This window comes from Cavia porcellus, unplaced genomic scaffold (genome assembly GCF_034190915.1).
Source record: "Cavia porcellus strain 051 isolate PalLab524CR breed Dunkin Hartley unplaced genomic scaffold, mCavPor4.1 scaffold_32, whole genome shotgun sequence".
Taxonomy (NCBI): domain Eukaryota; kingdom Metazoa; phylum Chordata; class Mammalia; order Rodentia; family Caviidae; genus Cavia; species Cavia porcellus.
In genome coordinates, this window is record NW_026947515.1 from 16414216 (window position 1) to 16423537 (window position 9322).

The following is a 9322-nucleotide window of genomic DNA, read 5'->3' on the forward strand; positions in this document are numbered from 1 at the left end:
TTAGGTGGCAGTTTGCGGGCCCTGAACACCATTCCTCGAGGGCAAGATCTCGCTAGAGGTTTCTCCAGTCAACGAGTTGGACCGTCTAGGTAACCCCGTAGCGCCGATGGTCTCCCTGGGGCATTAGTTCGGCCACTTCCGGTGAACTGTGTCGTGATGTATTCCTCCGCCGACGCCAAATGAGGAAATAGTGCGGTCCTCTCACCTGGTGAGGACGGTCACGTGACAATGCCAGGCTCCGCCTTAAAGACTTATTTGGTTATGGGCGTGGGGGCTCCGTAGACGTAAACATCTCCGAAGTGGGGAGAGAGGGTTGGCTTGTATTGGTCATTTAATCGCCTGACTTTGGCCTGGAAAAGGGCTAAGTCCCTCACTTGAGATGTGGGAGGACTAGGAAAAGGTGAAGTCAAGAGAGTGGAATGAGGCGTCACAGTGGTAGATGAACCCAAGCGGGAAGGGATGGGGAAACGGACGTCTGAGGAAACAAGCACGGAGGGAGGGACGAGAAGATGGCGGATCCGTAACGCCGGCGGGCGTTGCGGCCTCTGCGCAGGGGGCGGGGCGATTAGGGCGTAGAGCGGCTCCCAGCATTCTTAGCGGCGGAGGAGGCGGCCCAGGCTATAAAACCGGCTGCCGGCAGCTAGTCGGCACCTCATTCATTTCTGCCGGTCTCTAGGTTTGTAGCTCCGGCTCTTGTCATCGAGGTCCCTCCGCCGCTACCGCCCCCACAAGGCTTCGCCGACGCCGAAGCCGCTTCCAGCGACTCGTCGCACCCATTTCTCTTAACTTCGTTCCCCGCCAACCGCAACCATTGACGCCATGTCGAGTTACTCGAGCGACCGGGACCGCGGCCGGGATCGAGGGTGAGTGGGAGCCCTCCTGTCAGGCCTGACGAGGTGGGGGGATGGGATGGCGGGTGGGGAGTCGCCTTGGGAAGTCGGTCTTTTCTGCCTCTTCTACAGCCTCTCTATAGGCGGAAGTTTTTGCGCCATTTTGATAGGTTAAAAAGCCGCCAGGGAGATGTGCCGTTTGAATCTCGCTTTGTGTTCGGGAGTGGGGGCCCGGGAGCCATCGGGCCTCGGCCGCTCGGCAGCTGTTGTGGGAACCCGAGTGTCTGTCGGGGGGAGGGCGGCGCGGCGCCGTGAGGCGGGCGGAGGAGCCGCCGTTGGGTGCCGTGCGGGGGGAGGTGTGTGGAGGACCCGGGAAAGGTACGGAGGAGTCGCCTCCGAGGCCTTCGGTGCGGCCGCGGGGTGGCCGGCGCCAGCGGGATCGGCCGTGGGCTGAGCCGCGGATACAAAATGCCGGCCTCGGACATGGCGGCGGCGCCTTTGTTACCCCGCCCGGCGGAGGAGCTCAAAATGGCAGCGTCGAGAAAATGTGGCGCAGAGAGAAATGCGAGACAAAGGGGGAAGCGCCGCCCCAGCGGGAACGCCGCCCGGCCGGCTCCGCCCGGGTCGGGACTCCTCCCCCGGTAGTCGCCTGCTCCTCCTTCTCTTTTTTCCTGTCGTTATATAATTTCGCTACCTTGATCGCGAGCGCTAACGCGTGGATTCCCCTAACGCGATTCGCCCGCGCGAGCGCGCTGCTGAATGCCCCCCTGCTCCTGGTGCTCTCCGTGCCTGTGCTGTCCCGTTATCCGTGAGCTCCTTTTGCTTGAAAACAGTCGTAAAAATAACACCGCTGTTAAGCTCCTCCCTTCTTGTTCTTGTGGGCACGTAATTCCTAAGCTCCTGGAGAAGACTAGATAGAATAGTAAGGTGTTAATCTTTCCTATTCCTAAGATTTAAAGAGGAGGCAGTTTTCCAGCCTGATAAATGCCAGGTTTGTTGTTTGGCCCAAATGGTGTGTACTTGGGATGCAAGGAACAGTATATATGTTGCCAGCTGACAGAATGATTGTCATTAAAGACACAGGTTGTATACCTCCAGAAATCTATTTTAACTGGTGCTGAGAGATGGTAAGTGTGAGTACAAACACAAGTAGAGATGTTTGGAAAATGTAATTTTTTTAATTTCAGCTTTGGGGCACCTCGATTTGGAGGAAGTAGAGCAGGTCCACTGTCTGGAAAGAAGTTTGGAAATCCTGGGGAGAAACTAGTAAAAAAGAAGTGGAATCTTGATGAGCTTCCCAAATTTGAGAAGAACTTTTACCAAGAACACCCAGATTTGGCTAGGCGCACAGCAGTGAGTAATTTCATGCGGCTTCATCGGGCAATAACTTAGTGATGGCTTTTAATAGGATATGTCAGTGACTGTATTGGCACAGTTAAATTTTTCTAACTTGGAAGAATGGCTGTAAATTTTCTGCTTGAGCGTAGTAGAATTTTGTGGATTTTAAGATACATGATTTTTGTATATGGATATAGTTAAAAGTAACTTGCTTTAAAGGAGTAAGCTATGGGCTTGTTAGCTGCATAGTTAGGAAAGATTGTCATACTTACAAAAATTACTGTTAATTTGTTTTGCAGCAAGAGGTGGAGACCTATAGAAGAAGCAAAGAAATTACAGTTCGAGGTCACAATTGTCCAAAACCAGTTCTAAATTTCTATGAAGCAAACTTCCCTGGTGAGTGCTTGTTTATTATTCTGGTCCCTTCTTCAATTTTTATCTTTGCATTACTAAGGTGGTATGGTATTCCTGATTGCAGCAAACGTCATGGATGTGATTGCAAGGCAGAACTTCACTGAACCAACTGCTATTCAAGCTCAGGGATGGCCAGTTGCTCTAAGTGGATTGGATATGGTTGGAGTAGCCCAGACTGGATCTGGGAAGACATTGTCTGTAAGTTTCAGTGGAATTACATTGCTAATTGTTTTTAGTTGCCAGGTGATAAATGTTAACATGAAATGGAAATAAAAACAAACTGATTTGTTTAGGATGATTTGTCCCTCTTTTCCACTCAATAGTATTTGCTGCCTGCCATCGTCCACATCAATCATCAGCCATTCCTAGAGAGAGGTGATGGACCTATTGTAAGTATATTGTTTCAAGTTTTATGGTTAGGATACTGCAGGGTCTTGTAGAACACATAGCAAAACTTATAGTAATTTGTAATTTTTGTTTCTGTGATGCTTATATAGAGAGGTTATTCTTACCTTGTGTAGCTGGAGCTACTTTAGTATTGGATGGCGTAGGAAGGATGTACCAGTTCAGACTAGTAATTTAAAGTTAGTCCACCTGGGTTCAATCTACACCCCCACCACCAATGTTCATACAAGAAGCAAAACCAGTATCTAATTCTGTGCTAAAAGCTGCTTCTCTTTACTTTAGTGTTTGGTGCTGGCACCAACTCGAGAATTGGCCCAGCAAGTGCAGCAGGTAGCTGCTGAATACTGTAGAGCTTGTCGCTTGAAGTCTACTTGCATCTATGGTGGTGCTCCCAAGGGACCACAGATACGTGATTTGGAGAGAGGTATGTGTGTAAGACTACAAGGCCTGTCACTGATAGCGATACATGTTCTAGGCACTGTAGTTAACATATTTACATTTATTTGAAGGTGTGGAGATCTGTATTGCAACACCTGGGAGACTGATTGACTTTTTAGAATGTGGAAAAACCAATCTGAGAAGAACAACCTATCTTGTCCTTGATGAAGCAGATAGAATGCTTGATATGGGCTTTGAACCTCAAATAAGGAAGATTGTGGATCAGATAAGAGTAAGTGCCTTTATATTCTTTTCAAGTTCATTTTTATTTCTGGCTATAGTCTAACCCCTCTCTATCTTTTAGCCTGATAGGCAAACCCTAATGTGGAGTGCAACTTGGCCAAAAGAAGTGCGACAGCTTGCTGAAGATTTCCTAAAAGACTATATTCATATTAACATTGGTGCACTGGAACTAAGCGCAAACCACAACATTCTTCAGATTGTGGATGTATGTCATGACGTAGAAAAGGATGAAAAGTAAGTATAGGTCTAGCAGCTTTTTAAGAATATTATTTGTATTAAGTGGAAGTTACTTGTTTCATAGGTTGTATTTACTGTAAGTTGCTTGGAATAATAAGAATACATACATTTTAAATTATCTTAGTTGGGTGAGGTGGCACAGGCCTGCAATCCCAGCATGCTAGGAGACTGAGGCTGGAAGATCACAAGTCACACAGGTTAGCAAGACTGTCTCAGATGGACTGGAGATGTACCTTCAGTTAGCCTAAGTTCAGTGCCTAGAACTATGAATGAAGTGAATGCATTTCAATCCATGAAAGAAGAATTTCCTGCCATGTTTTGAATGGTGGGAAGCAAGATAAAAGCGTGAATCAGACTATAATGTGCAACCAAAACTGCACTTCTCTTAAAATTTACAATTTTTCTTAAATCTTCAGGCTTATTCGTCTAATGGAAGAGATCATGAGTGAGAAGGAGAACAAAACCATTGTGTTTGTTGAAACAAAAAGAAGATGTGATGAGCTTACCAGAAAGATGAGGAGAGATGGGTATGTAGACTTAGTCTATTCAAACAGTTTGGAAAAGGGCAAACAAACTTGAGATCAGAAGCAGTAGTTACGGGTTTCACTGATGGGGATTGTGATAGTATAAGTAAAACTTCCTGGATGAAATTGAGATCTGTGATTAAAATAAAGAGATCTGATAGTCTGTCTCAGGTTTAAAATATTAATCTTAAAATCTTTTAGGTGGCCTGCCATGGGTATCCATGGTGACAAGAGTCAACAGGAGCGTGACTGGGTTCTAAATGGTAAGTATCACAAAATAAAAACGTCGTTATTCATTCGGATTTTTACTCAGGTTAATGGTCATGTATCTTTGTTTGTAGAATTCAAACACGGAAAAGCTCCTATTCTGATTGCTACAGATGTGGCCTCCAGAGGGCTAGGTTAGTACAAACTCGCATTCATGGCTTGGTTTCCCAGAAGATCTCCATATAGTTTTTTAAAGAAAGTTTATTGCTTTCTTTAACCTCTGCATTTTTTCTAAGTTTTTTTCGCATAAAGGTGCAGTCTTTGTGGCAAGGCCTAGGCATGACAATCGGAGGACTCGAGGGGGATGGAGGACTAGTGATCGGCTGGCTGCTTCCAGTCGATTAGAGAGGTGAAAAGCTGAACGTGTGCCAGTAATCTTCAAAGGGCAGAACATACCACCTCTGCCCCATAAACTGTTCTCTCCGGGGGAGGGGAAATGGAAGTTACCCTCACAGTTCACTGCCGTGGTATTTCTTCTGTCCCATGCTTTGCATGATTGCCATGGTACAGCATTGTTTCAAACTGTTCACTGTGATCTGTGGGTCTTTGAGTTTCAGTGAGTTTGCTGAAATGTCGAAGAAATATTTCCAAACTTCAATGTTCAATGAAATTTTTGTTCAAGTTTGAAATGGAGAGAGCAGCTTTAAAAGGTACTAAGCCTTTTACAAATTGGTGAGTACTGGCACATGAGACCTAGAGCAGGAGCAACTTCTCACACTTAAGTCAGTGGGAAAAGCAGTGCTTTGAAAGTTCCTCCCTCAGCCTACACAGTAGTCGTCATGTCGAGACCTGCCAGAGAGAGACACATTCTCAAGTGAATCCTGGCTTCTTGGAAGCGCTTGCCTAGACGAGACACTGCATAAAAACAACTTTTGGGGGACAGGTATGTTTTTCTTGCAGCTGCGGTTTTAAGGTCTTGGCAAGACAAGCAGTGTGGCCAGAATTTTGAACTACTGATGAGTATGTGATACAAAGGACCTTGTACATTAAACGGTCCTCAAAATGAGCACGTGAAGAGGTTGCTGTGAAACTTTTAAGTGGCCCTACTGCGCAGAAGCATTCAGATGTCACTTGATGATCTGTAAAAGGGACTTGTTCATTTGGGAATCTTCTAGGGATAAAATACACATTCCTTTCGGCAAGCTTCCATTACTGGGTGGGTAATGACAACACAGATAACGTGCTTTTTCTCCCCACCCCCTTTTTATTTTTTTCTTTTTTCAACTTAAATGGTATTCCTACAGGGAATGGATAACCATTTTAACTGTATTTTTTGCAGCCCGTACCTTCTTGGGAATACAATTGTCTAACTTTTTATTTTTGGTCTGGCTGTTGTGGTGTGCAAAACTCTGTACATTGCTATTTTGCCACACTGCAACACCTTACAGATGTGGAAGATGTGAAATTTGTCATCAATTATGACTACCCTAACTCCTCAGAGGATTATATTCATCGAATTGGAAGAACTGCTCGCAGTACCAAAACAGGCACAGCATACACTTTCTTTACACCTAATAACATAAAGCAAGTGAGCGACCTTATCTCTGTGCTTCGTGAAGCTAATCAAGCAATTAATCCCAAGTTGCTTCAGTTGGTCGAAGACAGAGGTTCAGGTAAGATTAGGCTTTGATAAGAAAAGTGATGGTTTTGCAGTTGCAGCATTGCCTGCAAATCATTTTAAATAGCATTGGAGAGTGAGTAGAATCTTCAGAAGTGTGAATTTGAGAATAAAAATGGTTCAGACCAAGTATGAGTATAACTGTTTTTTTGTTAGTAATGATTTAATCACTAGCCATAGGTTTAATCAGTTTGCAATATTTCTCTTTTAACAGGTCGTTCCAGGGGTAGAGGAGGCATGAAGGATGACCGGCGGGACAGATACTCTGCAGGCAAAAGGGGTGGATTTAATACCTTTAGAGACAGGGAAAATTATGACAGAGGTTACTCTAGTCTACTTAAGAGAGATTTTGGGGCAAAAACTCAGAATGGTGTTTACAGTGCTGCAAATTACACCAATGGGAGCTTTGGGAGTAATTTTGTGTCTGCTGGTATACAGACCAGTTTTAGGACCGGTAATCCAACAGGGACTTACCAGAATGGTTATGATAGCACTCAGCAATATGGAAGTAATGTTGCAAATATGCACAATGGTATGAATCAACAGGCATATGCATATCCTGCTACTGCAGCTGCACCTATGATTGGCTATCCAATGCCTACAGGATATTCTCAATAAGACTTTAGAAGTATATGTAAATGTCTGTTTTTCATAATTGCTCTTTATATTGTGTGTTATCAGACAAGATAGTTATTTAAGAAACATGGGAAATGCAGAAATGACTGCAGTGCAGCAGTAATTATGGTGCACTTTTTCGCTATTTAAGTTGGATATTTCTCTACATTCCTGAAACAATTTTTAGGTTTTTTTTGTACTAGACAATGCAGACAGTGTTTTCACAAAAGTAACTGTACAGTGATTTGAAATACAATAAATGAAGGCAATGCATGGCCTTCCAATAAAAGATATTTGAAGACTGACTTAGTGGAAATTGTACTTTATTTTACATATATGATGTCTGTAAAACTTTGCTTAGATGGTACGGTTTTTTGTTTTATTTCACTTTTTTTTTAATCATAAAGTGACTGCCATTCTTGGGGATGGGATATTAAGGCCCTTTCAAAAAATTTCCATTTTGCAAGAATTGAAAGTGATCTGAGTAAATTTCTCTTCAGGCCAAATTGCATAAAAGCTTTATCGGTTGCTTTCAACAGGGAAGTTCATTTAATAGCCAGCCTATTTTCTTATAACTACTAAGATAATAGGGAATAATTGTGTAGAGTGAGAACAATGTAGGTGACTGTTCCTTTTCAAAAATCTTTTGGAGTACAAAAGAGCTTCAAACAGCTTTTTCAGAAGATTATACTTAGAGCCGTACTGTGGATTACCAGATGAACAAAGCTGAAACACTTTTGATTTAATCCACAAGCTAAGTTTGAGTCTATGAACTGAATTTGCACAATGTCTATAGTGCAGGTTAGAGAGTCTAGTCTTCACAGACTTCTGAGGTTCTTGGCTAGTCACACTGGGAGTTATGAATGTCTTTATAATAATTGAGGGAATTCTAGAGGTCTAAAAACTGGAAGGTCTATCATACTCTTACCAAGGGAGAAAAACCTTATCAAAATGGTTGATCAGGAAGTAGTAACCAAAAGCACAGTAAGTACAGTACAGGTCTTCATGTTAGGTTCATTACTAGAAAGATGGGAATTGTTTTAAGTTTAACTTCTTTGGCTCACCAGCCTCTGTAATTTATTTCAGCTGTGGCTAAAAAGTAGGCCTGAATGTCTTCCCAAGGAGGCTGGTGTGTGTTACCAGGAAAGTGGGTCTAATGAGGCTCCATTTAAATGGGTAACCTTAAGGCTTTGATTGGTGTTAATGCTTTACCTCTGAAATGTGAAACTGCAGGGGTGGGGAGTGGAGTTTCTAATACTATTAACATTGAAAACTGATTCAGACCATCCTGAACTGTTCTCAATGGCATATGGTTAGTCATTTCATGATTTTTAACGTAGAAAATGCTTTTAGGGTAGGTTGAAGCTTTTATTACATATTTTACTGTTTAATGTCAACATGGGCCTTCTAATTTGTAAACATGGAAATGATTGTGGGCTGTGGGGTGAACAAACCACTTACCTATTTAACTGAAGTTTTAAAATACAGTCCACTTTTTAGCATGTGTGTTTTGTCCAGCCTGTGGTTGTCTTTAATAAATGTGATTTTTCTCCCACTCTCTCTTTTATTTATTTGTGTAGAGACCTCTTCCTGTTAACAGTATTAAACACTTGGTATACTAGCTTTGCACTAGATTACAGCAGTGCCCCTTTCTGCTCCTGCCCGTGTTGCATGTCATTTGATATTTACTGAGCGTATCTTACACCTTATTTTAACTACATTAACGCAAACTGCACAGTTACAAACTGTCCCGCCTTTGAAGTCTAGGGAAGCTTGTATGTTGTGCCGGGCCTTTTAAAGTTCCCATAACCCCATTAAGGGCAGATGTAATGTGGGGATCAGCATGAAGCATCTTGCTCACTTCACTTTTCCATTCAAGTACTTGTGTTTACATAGAGAGTATAAAATTGTGGAGCCTGCCAGGAAAAGTCTTACCATAAGTTTCACTGTATGATCTGATAAGCCTAGGAAAGTGTCCTCTGGTACAAGTTGCGGGAGACAACTCCAGTGACTTCCCCTTGAATGTAAAACAGTTACTGTACCTCTGATCACTTGGAGACATTTCATTACACTGATTCATAGCTGGCTATGGTATTTCCTCGCTCCAATTGGCTCTTAAGTACTGTCAATAAGGACGTCCCACCGAATGTTAGAGCCAATAGCTTATAGCTCTGGGAATGTCAGCTGGGTAGGAGCCTCAAAGTGAAGAGGCTGTGATTCCCCAGGGTACAAGAGTGTATATAAAACTGAAGCAACAGCCTCGCAGAACAATTTAGTTACCTTATTTAGATGATGTGAATTGATGCTTCTGCATACCTTTATCCCTTGCAATTCACAGAGATGCTTTCTCCCACCTGGATGGCCAGCTTAAGTTACAGAATTCCCACCATCCT

The 9322-nt window shown here is 43.2% G+C and overlaps 1 protein-coding gene across 2 annotated transcripts; it reads left to right on the top strand.

Annotated features, from left to right (window-relative positions):
• Positions 1–70: 70 nt before the first annotated feature.
• Positions 71–7234, top strand: Ddx5 (DEAD-box helicase 5). 2 transcript variants are annotated; one of them, XM_063242429.1, is made up of 14 exons: positions 71–89; positions 677–863; positions 2018–2183; positions 2468–2564; positions 2647–2780; positions 2906–2971; positions 3270–3411; positions 3497–3657; positions 3730–3902; positions 4322–4432; positions 4631–4692; positions 4771–4830; positions 6085–6309; positions 6529–7234. In XM_063242429.1, exons 2-14 carry the CDS (start codon positions 820–822, stop codon positions 6930–6932), a joined length of 1845 nt encoding a protein of 614 aa, XP_063098499.1. In that variant the 5' UTR covers positions 71–89; positions 677–819; the 3' UTR covers positions 6933–7234. The 2 variants fall into 2 exon arrangements, with proteins under 2 accessions (XP_063098499.1, XP_003465980.1); XM_003465932.5 differs by lacking the exon at positions 71–89 and having other exon boundaries at positions 636–863.
• Positions 7235–9322: the final 2088 nt, after the last annotated feature.